The sequence below is a fragment of the Athene noctua genome, chromosome 1, assembly GCF_965140245.1.
Source record: "Athene noctua chromosome 1, bAthNoc1.hap1.1, whole genome shotgun sequence".
Lineage (NCBI taxonomy): Eukaryota > Metazoa > Chordata > Aves > Strigiformes > Strigidae > Athene > Athene noctua.
In genome coordinates this window covers 36,473,772-36,491,781 of record NC_134037.1, presented here as the reverse complement: position 1 = coordinate 36,491,781, position 18,010 = coordinate 36,473,772, and the positions used below count along the sequence as shown (strand labels likewise).

The window sequence follows — 18,010 nt, the reverse complement described above, 5'->3', positions numbered from 1 at the left end:
TCTGAGAGGGAGGTTGTTCTTCATTTAAGTAGAAACCTCGGATGAGAGAAGAGCAAAAAAGGCAATCTTGCTCCTCTGGGATAGAACGATTCCTTTTCTTAAAAATGTTGAGAGAGACTAATTCCATCTTCAGTTAATCAAGAGCAGCTGAACATCTTCTAAACTGGCTGAAGCTTATTGTTCCATAGCCTTCTCTAGCATTAGTCATGATAGCTATATTTTAAACTTACATTGTGGAAGAGTTTTAAAATACATGCCAGTAGTAATCAGGAGTAATGCAATTACATAATCTTAAAAGCCATTTAATCAGGCTACAATCTTAAATTGATCTCTAATTGTGCTTTTGTTTTTAAATAGGGTTTCACAGGAAAAGATGGTCCCACAGGTCCCAGAGGCCCACCAGGTCCAGCGGTAAATATATTTTTGTCTTTGATATACTCTGAAATGAGAGACCCGATCCAAGAAAGAGCCACATTGACATTTTCAGTTTCTGTCAAATATGAAATGGATCCTCTGCTTGATATCCTAAATGGATCTGGGAAATTCTCAGTAAAAGGTCAGCAGACACTGTGTAAAGCATGTATTCACAAATGTTCATGAGTGGTTTTGAAACTGATTTCTGCCAGTGTAAATAAGGGAAGAACCAGTTTACCTGGTTCTTTAGCCATGATCTTTAAATGCATAGCCAGGCCTACTGAAACTGATTAGCTTATTACTTGTAGTCTGGTGAAAAATCCTGTTAATACAAGTTTTTCTTGACAAGACTATTTGAGGACTAGTTTTTGCTTAAAAGGCTACTTCATTGTGATTGTGGGACTATGTTAGAAAAGGTGCTGGTTGTTAGAGAAAAACATATTATGCTGGATCAGACAGCCCAAGATAGGCAGGTTGCTGCAGCTCCATGTTACCAGGTCCAACCAGTAGCCAGATGGAAAATGTATTTCCAGTAGGCATACACACACAGAGCACACATTTACACCACGTGTATTTATATAGACAGGAATTGCTAGGGCAGGGTATTATTTGGGCTGCCCCTGCTTCACCCACAATTTTCTTATGCTCCTTTGTGGGTGTGCAGATGAGCTTTTATCACATAACCTAACACTGTTCTTTTATTATTTTATATTTCATTTCAATTATATTTAATATTTCATTTCTACTATCACTAGAATTACTTTTATGGACTCCTTATTGTGGACTTTTAGATGGATCACAGAACTGCTAGATGAAGTTAGAAGGCCAAACCATCTTGTACTGCTTTAGGAATCTGTCTTCGCTACCGATACCAAAAACATACAGACACTCTCTGCATCCTTAGATTCAGAAATGCCTGTTAAACTGAGGTGTTATGTAAAAAGACACATTTCTATGAAGAAATAAACTATTTTTTCCAGAGGAAAGCTTTCAAGCCCGATATGTACCTAACAGAAAAAACCACAAGTGATAGAAGCCATTTTCAGTATTGTTTTGCACTCAAGACAATAACACGTTTCTTATTAGCATTTAGGCCATTGTGGATTTCTACAACTCACTTTACATGTCTGCTGCCGTAGGGTGCCCCAGGAGTTCCAGGAGTTGCTGGCCCAAGTGGAAAACCAGGGAAGCCAGGAGATCGTGGGACACCAGTAAGATAATGATACAGTATCAAATTTTAAATTGCAGTCTGTTGATGAATATGAGACTTCTTGCTTTAAATACTTGTCTTGCACTTATGATGGTGGTTAATACAGTGGAACTGACCTAAGACTGCAAGTCTTTTTTTCAAACTATTTTATTTTTACAGTATGCCATTTTGCTGAGTTTAATAGTTGGGGATGGAAACTGTGGTCTCTGGTTTCCACTAGAAAGATCATGAGCTATTATGTGCCAAGACATATATTTATGCGCTGCATAAGCATGAAGAACTAGGTCAGCAGAATGACTGGAAAGTCTTTATATTTGTATATGTGTGTGTGTAGTAAAAAAGTGGTACACTGCTGAAGGTGGACAATCTGATAATATTACATAATCACTTCTGTTTTGCAAATGTTTTGGTTTTTTTACAATGTGATTTCAAAATTATTTGGGGCTTCTGTGGGTTCTATTCAAACCTTTAAAGTGCATCCTGAACAAGGAAAAAGAGCAGGAGGTGCTGCCTGCCACCAACAGTTTCAGAAGAAATTTGAATTGATTCATTTATAGGATTTCTGAGAAATTTTATTTGAGTCAGGAGCGGAGACAGCAATTGACATGAGAAGTCATTCATTACTTAATGTCTGACAATCAGCCAGAATTTTCCATCTCACTTCAATGTTGTTGTATATATGATGGTTGGGTAGTAGGCTGGGCAGCTTGATGGTTATGATGTGGAAGTTCCCAGGAGCACCAGGAAACTGGGTCATTTTCTCATGCACACTTTGAATTCAGTCTACATTTGCCAGCCTATAAATCCCATTTCTCCTTGCAATAGAGGATATTGAGTGTCTTAGGAAATCACTGAAGCTTTCCTGCCTTTAGATGTACATTGCTAATGTGATATTCCTGCCAGGTTAGATACTTGATAGTCATAGCCAGGGCACAAAGTGCTGTGGTTTATTCACAAGTGAGCTTCAGACTAGTAGATATATCCAAATTTTCCTTCACCTGGGACACTGGATAGTTGACCCAGTTCAGCAGCAAAGATCTGCAGGTAAATAACATTCATGGAAGCAAATCTGGCTACAAGCCCAGTTTCAGTGCTTTTGCAAAGCAAGACAGTCAAGTCCTGTCCAAGTATGACGTGTAAGTTCTCCTATACTCTAATCTCGAGTTCCTTTCAGTTAGAAATATTTTTTTTTTCCTGATTATTACACTTTCTTATAATGGGACACTGTGCATCATATTTACCATTTCTTATGTTTCTAGAACAGATCCCAGCAGGAATTCTGGCTTGCACCTTGCACAGATGTTTTATCAAACTCCTGATGGACAGAATTTCAATGCTTTCCTTTGTGTCCAGTATTAGAATTGCCAAAGGTGCAGCCTGACAGCCAAATGCAACTTGCAGTGACATGAATCATAGTTCAGGCCTGCCTGAATTTGTAACTTCCTGTCCTGGAGAAAGATTATGAGGCTTCACATTGCCTCTGGTAAATACAAGGAGTAAATAATTTTCAATCAGATATTGCCATTTTTAATTCTACCTGAACAATCTGTATTGCTGGTACTATGCAGCGCAAATCAGGTGAAAGAACCCTACAAGGCAAGGAACATTACACCCCTGACAAAAGACAGACAATTACATCCAAATTACAAGGAGCCTTGGTGGTGTGAAGACATTCCCAGTGAATGTAGTCCATCCTGGTGTATTAAATACCAATAATGTGCTAAGCTGAGACAGACCACACCATGAATGTGGCTGTAAACATTTCTCTACCTCAGGGGGTACTTATACTAGAACAAGTTGATACCTGAAGTGTTACCTGAACTTTCATGGAAATAGGAAATTTTACTTTTTTACTCTAAGTCTTCCAAGAGAAACAGGTGTTTCTTCGGTGTAGTAGCAAAATAACAGAAGGATGAAGAGTAAGAACACAAATGAGACAGTAATCTATTGAGAATTGAGCACTGTCTATCCTAGAGGAGACTAAAATATCTGTTCTCTGTCTGTCTGGTCAAACAGAGAGCAAGAATTTGGTAGTAGTCCATACATATATCATACAGCAACAACCAGCAAAGGTAAGGAAGAGTCATTAAGCTAAAAGAGGATATTGACTAAAGAAGAAATGGGTATGTTTTCCATGAATAAATGTAATGAGAAATAGAAGATCTTGTACTATCAGATAAGAGAATTTCCAGTACTGTTGTTTTATACATGAGAATGAAAATGGAAATGGATGGGTAGGCAGACTTAATCATCCTGAGGTAGAGCTGTCTTGTTGATAAAAACAGACTCTGAAAACAGGGTCTGACTTTGTTGATCTACAAGGTCCCCAGGAAATAGTGCAAGGCATTTATATTTTATATATAAGGTGCAATATATTAGACTGATGCCTCCAGGACCAAATAGAGTGTGAAAACCTTTAGAGAGTAATCCTGAGCACAATAAGGGAGATGTTTGTTGTGAGTTAAATGCAGATTTTGAGCATTTTCCATTCTCTGCTGCCATTTATTTACTGATCTCCCATCCATCTATGCAGACATCCTAGATGAAGTCTCAAAAAGATGCTGCTTTGTGAGCAACAAACCGGTGGTTCTTGTGGAGAGCAAACATTCTTCTGGGCAAAACAATTGAGTGCATTATCTTTTTAAGTAAAAATAGCAAAACGTACTTTTTTTTGTCCTCCTTCAGCTGTAGAACTTTGCTGCAGCCTCAGCCTTCATCCCACAGCTCAGAAAAATCCCACATGCAGAATAAACTAGCTTTTCCTCACGCTGACCCCAAGTGACTCCCTCATTGCAGGATACCAACAAAACAGAATGTCAGCAGCAGCTGCTGCTTCTCAAAATGTTGGCACGCAGTTGGCTAAATTGCATTTTTTTTTCTATTAAAGGAAAATAAACTGTAATTTAAGAAGAATATAGCCAAGTGGAAGGAATATGCAAATAGCAACTCAATAATTGCAGTTGTAATTATTTTTTTGAAATCATGTTTCTAAAATATCCAGGTGGAAAATGAACTGTTGTTAACATAGACAGCCTCTAATCTTCAAATTCTTATATTAGTTTGGAATAGCCTGTAGATTTGCAACCATAAGGCTGAATCAGTGTATCTTCTCGAGGTCAAAAATTGAAGAATGAGGCTTATTTGATTTCAGTGAATTGTAAAATTGACTGTGTAATGGTTATAATTAAAGAATGCCTTAGCATTTTTCTAGCTGGGCATCTTTGTTGGCAATACTTTGGATTGATGTTGTGCTTTTGCTATCAGAGCACCTTCCTGTCTTACCAACATGGCTTGTGGCTGAAGGCAGGCTGAAGAATCTTCCTGACCAGTCATCAAAAATATTTCCAGAAACAATATATAGGATTTAAACATTTTAAGTTTGGTGCATTTTTGTCTCTTCTGTGTATAGTTCTGGAGTGTGAATGCTCTAGCAAGTGAATTAATTGGAACATGGCATTTTAAGTAATTATTAGAATATTGCTGGTATAGTAGATGAGAATTCTGATTTCTAATGCTTGCACTTACCTAGTGAATAAACAAGACATACTGCATGAATTGCTTCTGGCTGAAACAGCACAAGGCTGTACTATGAAAGCCTTAGAAAGGATAATACAATGAGCAAGTATTATAAATACTCAACAGATAATTTCAAAAGAATATGCTTTCAGAAAATAGCAAAAATTGCCAAGTTTCAAACAGAAAGAGAAGCACCAAATAATTTGTTAATATTTTTTTCCCCCCAGATTTTCATGTTAGACTAGTGCAAGTGAAAAATCTGCATTTCTATTCAATGGATATTTTAGATACATGTGATAGTTTATGACTGAGATGTTAACATGTGTTGAATTGAGAGTCAAACTGCATCTCTTTTAGAGTTTCAGTACATCAGCATTTACCACAGTGTTACTTATTAGAGAATGACAGATAGAAATGTCATATTTTCCTGATGGTTTTTATTGTTAGTTTATTTCTGTTCTTATGGCATGTACAAGTCCATGGTCTGTTTCAGCCTATGGCTGTACTAAGCTAAAACTAAAAGACAGACCTTTTCCCTGAGGACTTCACTGAGTAAGAAAAGATATAGGTGAAGGACTGAAGGACAGAAGGGAAAGAATATTCATCAGTTTGATGGGTATACTGTGTACATACTAATAACTGTCTCACTGGTGGCATAATTTATTCCAGTGGCACATTCATGCTGTTACCATTCTAAATCTTTCATTTGAGTCTGTACCATTAATTTTGCGTGAATGATCTGTTATGCATGATACAAAGGTACCGTATGCCAGCTACTTAACGATGGATGAACTGCCTCGTATTTTCTGCAGCATGTCATAGGGCTGGTGTATGCAACACTGCTGCAGAGAAGCTCAGATAGCATACTAAGTTAACACCCTGATGTGCCCCATGGAAATTTGTTTGCTCAAAAACTTGATAGAAGTCTAAGAAACAGTGCCACTGCATTCGAATTGTATCTGCTCTGACCTCAGTGGAATGATTTGTTGTTGAAATTAATTGTGGGTACTGTCGGAATGTTATGAAAAACAGCTCCAGCCCACACTTAGTCCTTGCTTTGTTAATGGTGATAAACAGGCTCCTTAAAGAAATACAGCGATGTAAAAAGCAGTAATACTTAGGATGTATGTGTAACTACGTGGAGAGCCATGCAGAGCAGCAGATGATCAAACTGGTCTTTCACTTTTGAAATATGCCTTATGTTCAAATAGTAATTTAGGCTACAAATGAAAATCTATTTGAACTCATGCTAGCCCCTTTTTGCTTAGCTGACAAAGCTGCTGTGCTCTTTGGACACATTCTGGCAGGTGAATTTACAATAGATTTTTAGGATTCAGGTGTGGCCTAACTGCATCCACTAAAGACATCTGTAAAACTCACACTGGCCTCTTCAGGAGCCGTAGTTTTGGTCAAAGTTTTGTTTGTACTGCCATTGAATTTGGCACACGTGTGGCATTTTCACAGTGAGTACTCAAGAGCATGGTAAGGGCTATTCATGATGTCTTCCTAAGCAAATCTTGCAGTAAATTCAGTTTTGTTTTGTTTTGTTTTGTTTTTCTTTTATATTTTGATGTCAAAATTGAAAGAATAGTTTTAAGACACTTCACAGATTTTTAGATTTTTCAAAGGTTGACCCAGTGACTAAAACAAATGACCGAATCTAATTTTCCGCTTACTTTAAATGGACATCTGCAAATTTTACTGTGGCCAAAATCGTGTCAAATAGACCAAAGCAAGTTATAAACATTCTTCTGAGATTATTTCTGTCTATTTTGAAAATCTTTAAAAATCCATCATACCAAACATTGAAATTACATTTTCATTGGAAAGTATGGTTCACTCTTTTGATGCTTTTCTCTGCTAAGAGTTGAATGCGAACATAAGGCTAAAATCTTAAAATGTTGTGTGAGAGGTGCACACATACAATTTTGTTTGTGGAGTAGATTGTGTGTGCATATCTCCAGTTCAGAATCTAAAAATATATTTACAGTATTCCTGATGTTCTTCCAGCCATAGAGACATACATATATAAAGATTAGAATCAGTCCTGATTGGCTTCTTACATAGTATTCTTGAAAACAAAAAAACCCACAACCACTGGAGTATTCAAAGGCAAATGGAAATTGAGGTTAGGCAAAAGTTATCTTTTGGCAAATGTCAATGATTATAAAGCAGCTCAATTTAAGACTTCTGTGAGACTACTGTAAGACTAGAAGTGGTTGAGAATTAACAGGAAAGCTGTCATTACAAATAAAATAAGCACTTAATGGCATCTCTCTCCATCTTATGTGTCATCTTTGCATAGTGCTTTTTCGCTTAACACAGGGTCTGTTTCTTGTGGTTTCAAGGAGACAGCTACTCTTCCTAGACATGTTTTATTCTTCCTAGCTTACCTTCTTTATTGATGAATTGGCTTAAGACTTAAAATTAAAGTCATATATAACTTATACAAGGCCATTCATCATTTAAAGAAATGTGATGCTAGAAATTCAACTTCTAAATTGTCAGTGAGGCCCTGGTGTCAGAATATGTCAATATCTTTGGCCCTAGTCTGAATTTTTCCTTCAGATCTTTTTCTTCTGCATCTGTCAGTGTGTTTGATCATACACGAAAGATCATTGCTTGTCCAGTCTTTCCTGACATGTGCTTTAGGATGTTTGAAATGTATAGTTCAAGGAGGACCAGGTCTGTCTTCCTGAAGGAGTCAAAATGTTTTCTAGAATTGTATGTCTCAAACCTATAGATAGGATGGAATAACATAATCCTTCCAGTTTTTTTATTTTTACTGTATTTATTTTAGGGTGCACCTGGAATGAAGGGAGAAAAAGGTGACAGAGTAAGTCTTCTTTGAAGTCAGTTTTTCTCAGCTTTTTTAATTAAACACTATGTCTTTAAAAGCACAGACACTTGCTAATAAAACACTTGTTTTGGTTTTGATCATTTAGGGTGACATTGCTTCTCAGAACATGATGCGAGCAGTTGCAAGACAAGTTTGTGAGCAGCTGATAAATGGTAAAGTGTTGCTTGCTTTTTTTTTATCACACTAGTAATTTGCTACTTTGTTTGATAAAAGAGAAAACAATGGTTTAAATTTAAGATGAGGAATAGTAGACACAGAGCATAGCGAGAGCTTGAGTGATCTGATAGCTGTTGAATGCCAGTGATTTGGTGAAAAAATATGTAGCACTAAATCTTTGCCAGATCACTGGCTAGCTTGATCGTGAACTAATCTATGACCTTAGGAGGTACACATGCAAATCTAATGCTCTATACAAGGAAAGTGACTTTACTTTTGTCGGTCTGGTCCACAACTGCTTCATCTTTGTCATAAAATCAGTATTCATTTTCTCATTAAACATGTATTCAGGAGGAGGGAATTGGTGAGAAAAAAGATGCTCAATGCAGGTACGTTGCTAGCAGGGAAAGGCAGATGAGTGTTGGGTAAATACTGTGCACAAAATCATCTGTGCTATGCAAGTAAAAATAAAATTTATTTGGAGAAGGACTCCAAATTGAATTTCAATCCTCTACTGTCACAGAGTGCAGCTCAGCAGCCTATGAAAATGTCCTCTGTAGAGGCTTTTTCTCTGTCCCTGAGGCAGTGCTTTTGCCATCAGTAAACCTGCCAAGGAGGACAGAAACAAATTTGCCCAGAAATTGTTCTTAATATTCTTTCTATAACAAGGGTAAGCACTGACTGAGATAAACAGATATACCTTTTGTATCATTAAGAGTGATTGTGTACAGAGAGGAGGACAGTATGTCCTTTAAAATATCTGTGGTGGCTGCTATTTAAAATGTGTCTGTAAGTTAGCCATTGCAGAGGAAAGAAAGTATGTTCATCAGTGTATTAGGCTTATGAATAAGGATGTGTTGTCTGAGATCTTTTAGCATCTCTTTTTTGAACATCCCTGCTTTATATTTTTCATATTCAGCTCATCTCTTCAGGGTTATGCTAGGACTGGCACATTACACTAATCAGGTAGGGCTAGATGTGGCCCCCCATTAAGGGCTCCTTTCTGCATAGTTTCACAGTGCGGTTGCTTTTGTTCAGACACCTTGCTTTGGAAATGAAATTTGCCCATATGCAGAAGGTGTATAGGTACAAGCCTATACATCCTACAGGCTTAAGAAAGTGACTTCATAGACTGTGCTGCTACCTCTACACATGAATAATTTATACTCTGTTTGTGGCAGCTTCAGAGCTGAAAGTGCATAGAAATGTGATACTCCACTTTTAGAAGTATAACAAGTCCTTTCTGTTCTTCAGAGTAAAAACAACCTCCATTTAGAACTCTGAGAGCAAGAGTATTGTAAACAAATGCTTATTTTGTTACTTTAATTGCTTTAAAATTTATTTTTATTAATATTTTGGCTTCCAGAATTCCCCTTACCTTTCTTCCTCCTTCCCGTCTCCATTTATGTTCAGCTTTCTTAGCAGACATTCATCTTAAGTCTTTGTAATTCATCTGTACTTGTTAACCACTGATTTACTGAATGGAAATAAGGATAGGATTTAATGAAGAAAGATAATTTGTTATTCCTTCCCACTCTCATAAAAGACTTTCACTCATTTCACATGGTGTATTGAACCATTTTTCTTTCTTTTTGAAGGTCAAATGAGCCGGTTCAATCAAATGCTGAATCAAATCCCAAATGATTATTATTCAAACCGTAACCAGCCAGGGCCACCAGGCCCACCTGGTCCCCCAGGAGCTGCTGGGACAAGAGGGGAGCCTGGACCTGGAGGAAGACCAGGATTCCCAGGACCTCCTGGAGTCCAAGGACCACCTGGTGAAAGAGGTGAGTAAATTCCAAGGCATCTGTGTATTTCACAGTGGACATAGTGCGGAGACTGACAGAGGAGCAGTCTGATCCCTTTACCGTGTCAGACTAGGAAGCCCACACCCAGAAGTAGCCTGTTAGTTCATCTGGATTGCCTGAGGGACACTGATGTTCTGGAGGACAAGTTAATTACATCATTGCTTTCCTTTGTCTCTCCCTTGCTCATGTTTCATGAAACACAAGTTGGTCTAACATTTTCACTGCTGTTTCAGGCTTCCACAGGCTATCTTAGGAAAGTGAATGTTCTCAGAACTCTTCTGGCACTAAACAGCTACATCTTGAAAGGTTGTTTGGAGTAACACAACTCTTTGCAGAACAGAGCTCTGATTAAGAGAGAAAATGAGTCATTACCAGGAATAAAAAGTAGGAGTTGAAAGAATTAGGTCTACATCCTTGGTTCTTTGTGGTACTTTGAGGGAATGATGCAACTCTGAACTGAGTTTGAGCATATTGGTAAGCCTATTTTGTGGCTACCTTGGATCAGTACTGTACTATTTTGTGGCCTTTGCTTACTCCAGCTACTCTAATCTAGCATAGATTTATTGCTGTGTTTTCTAGCATATATTTTAGTATAATCTTTAAAAAAGGCTAGAAAGAAATAAAGAAAGAATAAATTTCTGAATTCTACTGTTTCTTAAACTTATCATAATTGTTTCTGAGAAAATTTAAAGCATCCTTTATAGCAGAAGTATGCAAGCCTGAAAATACCTTCCTATTTGTAGTTTAAAATAATAAGGTTCTGTGGTGTTTTAAGTATCTCAAAATTTTTCTATGTCTGAGAAAGATTATTCACAATAAATTACCTCTGCATCCTACTTTATTTTTAGGTTACTATATTTATATCCAAATTACTTTCCGAAATGCACATTTTGATGTCTGTATAAATAAGGTTTGGCCAGCATTGTTACACTAAATAATGGGAATTAAATATTAATATCAATGAGGGAGCATGAAGAAATATTTGTTGATGTGGTTTCCTTAGTTTTTTATTGTTGTTTTTTTGTTTGTTTGTTTGTTTTTGTTTGTTTGTTTGTTTGTTTTTTAATTCTGTAGGAATGCCTGGAGAGAAAGGTGAAAGAGGGACTGGATCTCAAGGACCACGAGGTTTGCCAGGACCACCTGGTAAATATTTCTCGGTTTATTAGATTACAGAAAAGTGAGAGAAAAAGACAACATTTCTTCACAGGGAACCAGACTACATATGGTGAATGAGCATGCCTTACTCTGTCCACTTCATTTTTTTGACATGCATTAGAGTCTACTGGAAATCTCTACAAAAAAGGGCAATTTAGAAAGATTTTGGGATGTGGCTAATAGGCTAATATCTTTATCTTGTAATTTACTCATCTGACATGCCTGCTTGAGTGAAAATGTGTTTCATGAAAATACGTTGTCCAGATATTTGATGGATATTCTCAGTAAGTGTTATCAGATGATACTTTTGTAGTATCTAGTTCCATTTTTTACTTGTGATTACAGAACTGCAAATTGTCCCCGGCATACAAAATAGTCCCACATGAAGAGTTACCAGATGATAGTCAGATGATTTGACCATTGGTTTTGGTCTTTGTATCATGCAGTTTTGTTCACTGATGCTTTGGCAGAAATTAGCTGCATCATTTGTTTCTGCTTGTAGTTTACTAAGCTAAACACAGGTTTTCATTACAGGACACATAAGATACTTGCAGCAAATTGTAGCCCCAGTTACTCGAAGCTTTACTTTTCTGTTAACCATAGTAAGAATGCTTCCAAAAAAAACATTACCTCATCTCTCCTGGGGCTACAGGGTAGCAGAATTAATGTACTCCTATATTTTAATTGAAATCCAGTGTGCTTGTCTAATCTAGTAGTTTCCCTTGAGATCTTTGTATCTTACACAGAGGGGAAATAAACCAGAGAATTCATTGATGTTTCTTACTTGGCTCAAGCCTTACTAAATCAGATTCTGTGAATAAATCCTTAAATAAGCCACACACAGGGAAGCCACTAATGATGAGTCACATTTCTAGTTTTCTTTTGTTTTTCTTTCTGTTGACCCCCATATAGCAACAAAGCGCAAGTGTTTTCTCACCAAAGACATAGCCTAGTCTGTGTAGTCTAGACAGCAGTAATGTTAGCTGTTTTATCAAGCTAAACATAGCTCTTAAAGAAATCGACATCCCAACCTTCCAATTCTAAAATTAGGTCCACAAGGAGAATCTAGAACTGGTCCACCAGGCTCTACAGGATCACGAGGACCACCAGGACCACCAGGCCGTCCTGGAAATGCGGGTATTCGAGGTCCCCCAGGGCCACCAGGATATTGTGATTCATCCCAATGTGCTAGCATCCCTTACAATGGCCAAGGATTCCCAGGTAGGTTATGAACAACTTAACTTGCCTTAAATAGCCTTCATAGGTGTGGCTGTATATATTGAGCTGCTTTACATGAGACAGGCCTGCTAGCCTGGACATACTGAATCAGGAGGAGATAGCTGCAATGAGCAGGCCTGCCTCATTGTAACGTGCAGGTATATGGGCAGTCGTTTGAACTTTGATGCAGATTTACTTGATGTCATGTGCAGTTTGCTTTAAATAGGAAGTAGTAACTAAATAATTTAGTCTTTCTTTTTTTTTTTTTTAACATAGATGGTTAGTAGTTGACAATGTTGCTCATAGGATTTAAGTGACCATTTTCTTCTTCTTCTTTTTTCCCCTCCATTCCCACCCCTTCCAATCGTCTTCAGAACAAGGTTGAATTCTCCATGTTTCTCTTGAAAAATAAAAAGAATGCTGTGGTTGGCAATTTCCGTGTGTCTCTTTTTGAGCAATGTTAGGATTATTTAAAAAAAATTGATACCTGAAATAAAAATTTTCCACAAAGGAAATCCATTTGGTGATACAGTGCAAACTGAAAAACACCACTGTCCTACAATTTCTACCAAGTTAAATACCATGGAGTCACTGATTAGCCCTGGGTCATATCAGCCTTCCACTCTGTGATGTAGCTCAAACAGTAGGCTGCTTCTGGAATCAAAATAAAGGGTCACAGCGGCCACCAATTTCTGTCTGGAAAGATTCTAATATATTTTAACATGGGGATCCTGCAGGACCACAGTATTGTTAACAAATTAATGTGTATGCATTGCAACATCTCAAAATTAGTGTATGTGATACTACTATTGGATATGGTTTGCTGTTAGTGTATTGTGCATGTACCCATGAAAAGAAAAAAAAAGAAAAGAGATATATATATATATGTACACACTTGCAGACTCAGTGCTGCTGGTTAAAGAGCCACATGATTGTGCAGATCTCACACAAAATTTTATTTAAATGAAAAATAAATAAAATTGTACCCGTGATTCAGCAGTGTTCTTCTTTCTAGTAAGCAGCTATGTATACATATATAAATATATGCCTATGACTTAACTGTTATGTATTTAGTTGGATGAAAGTATGTTTTTGCACATCAGATGGACTTTTTAAAAGACTAACATCATCTTTGACCTGTTTCAGGTTTCGGCTAACACATTTTCTAAGTCGCCAGTGCTGCTTACAGTTTGAATACATGAAAATCCTGTTTCTGAGATGTTTGCGCACGTGCTTATTAGAAAATGAGTCCGTATGGATATTTCACCACGGATATGGTTTTTGAACCATGTTGGCCTCATAGAATGGGGAGATTCTTTTTACTAACACAATTTGTGAATGAGATTCAAAGGACAGTGATGTCAATTCATTAAAGCCTGTTGCATTTCAATAATAAAATAGACAGTCTTTCTTTTTTAAAAAAAGACCCAGACCTTCAAAAGCCTCACTGGTGAAAGAGGCTTATAAAACTACTAACCAGCAAAGGTAATGCCATTAGAAGAGACAGATTTAACCTGGTACATGAGAAATGACTTCTGTAAATAGTAAACTAATTGTGGCTTGTAAATGATTTGTATGGGACTGTATCCACTAAAATCTGTTAACAACTCTATGTGATGCTTTTGCATAAAAGCCTGCTGCTGCTTGCTATATGCCGAAATAACATCTTTGACATCTTATGAAACCTACCTGTCTGTTGCTTGTTACCCACATGTCTGAATCTGGGCATGTGCCTTTTTTTATATGTAACCTTGTTGGATTCTGTAACTGCAGTTATAAATACCGAAGTTTTATAATTATTTTTCTTCTGTTTTGCTGTAGTTTTTGGTGTTCCTGAAGCACCAGCTGTAACTCGGTTTGTTACGAGGAACAGCACGAGAAAATGACATGTACTGTATATTGCCGCTGGTGATAGTTATGTCTACACTTACCTTCCCATTCTCAGAGAAAATTAGTATATTCCAGACCCTCCTGTTCATTTTACCTGTTTCATGTCTTCTACTAATTGCGCAGTTTAAAATAAAGTCCAGTGCTTGGATTTATTGAAGTAGCTGTAAAATAATAGTTTTATTTGATTTGCATTGTTTTGTTTTTGTTTTTTAAAGTTTTACAATAATTGGTTCCTTGCATAATTTAAGACTCTTCCTGCAATGTTTTGTGTATTATAAATACAAAGCCTTTCAAAATTAATTTTTTAATTATTTTACTGCCAAAAAGTATTCATGAACAAAACTGAAAAATATCCCCAGTGAACTATTAATTTATATATATTTATTTTATGGAAATAAGATTGGACTAACACTATGTAGACAAACTAACTTTCATTGTATTTGTGGATTCAAAGACATGCGATAACTATTATGTTCAATCGGACAACTATTTTCAACCAGAACCATACGTGCCTGAAAGTGGACCCTATCAACCTGAAGGTGAACCCTTTATAGTACCTATGGAGTCAGAAAGGAGAGAGGACGAGTATGAGGACTATGGAGTTGAAATGCATTCACCAGAATACCCTGAGCACATGCGCTGGAAAAGATCACTGTCAAGAAAAGCAAAAACAAAATCATAAAAGATCTGTATCTTGTTTTGGTTTTTTTGGTTGGTGGTTTTTGTTTTGCTATACTTGCATTTGCGGATACACACAGGGAGAGTGCATAGTTTCATTTGCAATATAGCTTTCTGGTCTTTTCTTATCAGACACATCCCTGTTTTGTATCTTGCTGATGTGGGGATAGCAATGTGTGTACCTTAGAGATTTCATGTTGCTCTGAAAATGCTTGTAAAATACTTTTGCTTATAGTGGCTGCGTACAGGTTAATATGTGCATTCAGTTATCCCAGTTCTGCCTTTTCATTAAAATAATGTAAAAACAAATAAATAAAAAAAAGAAAACCAAAAAACCAAAACAAAAATAACCACAGAGCTGCTGCAAATTTTCTAAGGACTGTCTGCTTTAGCTCTACATTTTTCTTCTTTTTCAAATGCATGCTTTCAGTTCAGTTAGATCACAGGTCTGCATTATCTAGTTAAAAAGAAACAAAAAAAATCCCTCTCCTTTCAATATCATTGTCATTTTCTTCTATTTTTAGTTACACTTTGCAGAGCATATACTGCTCTTATACATCTCCTTTAAACACCACAAACATTAAGTAGCTGAAATCAATGTATCAACTGGATACAGTTTAATAATGCCTAAAATCTCCTTGTTTGTAGACACAGTAACATTTATGCCAAATTGCAGTCAATCCTGCAGAGATGGAATTGCATGTTTATGTTGTATATTTAGTATGGAATTTTTTTTCAGAATACAATGTTTCTTAGTTATCAAAAGCAGTTGGAAATTGTTTGCAAGACTATGGATATAGAATTGCTGCTTTTATATTTTAACTGCAAATTGTGAATTTCACTGCCTTATATTATTTATTTCTCAAATGAAAGAGGCATTTTTCAATAAAACTACTGAAAATTTATATGTGTCTATTGATTTTTTTGAAAGGCACGGTGAGACTGATGTGTGTATATTCAATTAGTGTTATTCACTCAATCATTTCGAAATGGTAGATACCAAAAATCAACTAGAATGTCGATAGTCTTAAGATAGGTATTTGGGCTCTGGGATCTAGAGGCGGTTGGGTGAAAGCAGGAGAGGCTTCCTCTGACTGAGGCATGAATAAGACTTTTAACAAATTCAGTCTGCTAGAAAGAGAGACTCTGAGCTTCAGTTGCTGTCTTTTTTTGGGGTTTCTGATGGATGGCTGTTGCAGGGAGAGAGACTTTCCACCCAAGGAATGACTTGAACTGCAGTGAATGCCTGAAGCTACATAAATTTTTAATTCCTCATGTGCTGTGAGCATTGCAGCCATGTCAGCACTGAGCCCATTGTTAGCAAATAGTGTACTTGAGGAAGTGGGTGTCTGGTGTTTGCTGAGCTCCATCCTGCCGGGACCATACATGCTACTCTGCTCCGGAGGTCATTTGTCCCTGCACAAGCTTGGATCACAGTGATGGCTGTGATGTAGCTTTACCTAGAGAGGGTGACAAGGATGGTTTGGAAAAGAACAACAAGACTGCAGTGGGCCAGAAGAATTACTTGCTAACTGTAGAGAGTGGACTGGTGGTGATCCTTCCTATCAATGGTATCTCAACCAAGGTCTTAAAAGTAGACATGGCTTTCGCCACAGGACCTGAAGCAAAGCTGGAATGCCATTTCTTAAGATATGCAAGACATCTGTCAGTGAAGAGAAGCTAGATGTCCAGGCTGGCTCTTGATCACTGAATTTTACTCTGCACTGGAAGCTATATGACAGATTTTAGTGTCCACAAATGGAAATTATACAACAACTCCACAGACCACCTTCATGGTTATCAGTGAAATGAAATACAAACAAACAGCATTTCAAAGAGTGATCCTGATTACAGCCATATGCCTCTTAGACTGTAAGAGAATAATTCTGGGCTGAACTGAGGAACATTTAAAGGAGAATCAAAGTCACTGATTCTTTATGCTTTCTTCTAACTGTGGAGAGTTAAGTATCAAAAACATGTCCTGCAGTTTCATGTGCAGTAAAGAAATGTGTGTGTCTGGCAGAAAAAACGGTGCTGTTAGAAATTCGGAGAAGTGATTAAAATGGTTCTCTGAATTGTATTTAAAAATAACGACATCTTGCATTGATCTCCCATCTGTCTTTTTCTGGCATTAAGTATGTCCCTATGACAAGCTTAACCAGATGCCCATATCTTCATTTAAAAAAATAAAATAATTCCCTTCTGTCCTCCAAACTCCAAGCAGAAAGTCTTCCCTTAAACTTCCCTATTTTCCCTTTAAATTCCCTATTTTACTGTTTCTTCACAAAATACATCCAATGCCTGCCAACCATGCCTTTTATTCTTTGTGTTCATTAATATCAGTCTTAATAGAGATGATGCTATTTGATTATCTGGTGGCCTGAAATATTTAACCATTCAATAAAACCTCAACTAAATGGTAGTCAGTATATTTTAACAAAAAAAATCTGCTCACAGGTCCGCAGGATGCATATAAGCTCTAAGAAGTGTACTTCCTACAGGCACAGAATTGCAAAGCATCAGTCATGATTATCTTTGAACTTGAGATAAGTGCTGATAAGCATTTGTATTTCTAAAAAAAATCCCCATAATCCCCAAACCTGGTTAACACTTCTTTCATCTGTGTCACAGTGTTTGACAGTCAGACTTCTGACAGTACATTTTGAAGTAAAAAAGACTTTCACTGGCTCATTCAAAATATGGAGAAAATACTTGAAATTTTTGGGTAGCATATAAATGAGTTTACTGATGGCAGCCAACAAGGAAGAACAACTCATTTCCAGGAATTCTCAAGAGAATGACTCTCAGGGTTTAGGGGGTACTGATGACACTTCTGGGAAAGCTGTTGCAAAGCTGAACTGAGCAAATCCTGGAGAAATACTGATGCAAAGCAAACACAGGTTTGAGTTCCTGAATATCTCATGCAGAACTGAGGAGTTTACACAGTCTGGCAATTTTAAAGGAGGAAATTGTTTAAAATCTCAGTTTGTATTGTATATGCATTTTCTCTCATTTTGGCAAAAACTGTGGATACGAAAAAGCAGGTGGGAAAGAGCTGCTGCTTGTTTGAAATTAGGACTGAACATTGCAGAGTATCTCAGTGAA

General features: G+C 37.0%; 1 protein-coding gene across 4 annotated transcripts in view; it reads left to right on the top strand.

Annotated features, from left to right (window-relative positions):
- The window catches only part of COL12A1 (collagen type XII alpha 1 chain), a 111,435-nt gene extending 95,625 nt beyond the window's left edge, over window positions 1-15,810 (top strand). For all 4 annotated transcript variants that reach the window (XM_074895920.1, XM_074895916.1, XM_074895919.1 and 1 more), the window contains 8 exons: window positions 358-411; window positions 1,554-1,625; window positions 7,941-7,976; window positions 8,086-8,152; window positions 9,755-9,943; window positions 11,039-11,107; window positions 12,170-12,340; window positions 14,728-15,810. In XM_074895920.1, the coding sequence (XP_074752021.1) occupies window positions 358-411; window positions 1,554-1,625; window positions 7,941-7,976; window positions 8,086-8,152; window positions 9,755-9,943; window positions 11,039-11,107; window positions 12,170-12,340; window positions 14,728-14,909 (840 nt within the window). In that variant the 3' untranslated portion in view covers window positions 14,910-15,810. The remainder of the gene's footprint in view (window positions 1-357; window positions 412-1,553; window positions 1,626-7,940; window positions 7,977-8,085; window positions 8,153-9,754; window positions 9,944-11,038; window positions 11,108-12,169; window positions 12,341-14,727) is intronic.
- Window positions 15,811-18,010: the final 2,200 nt, after the last annotated feature.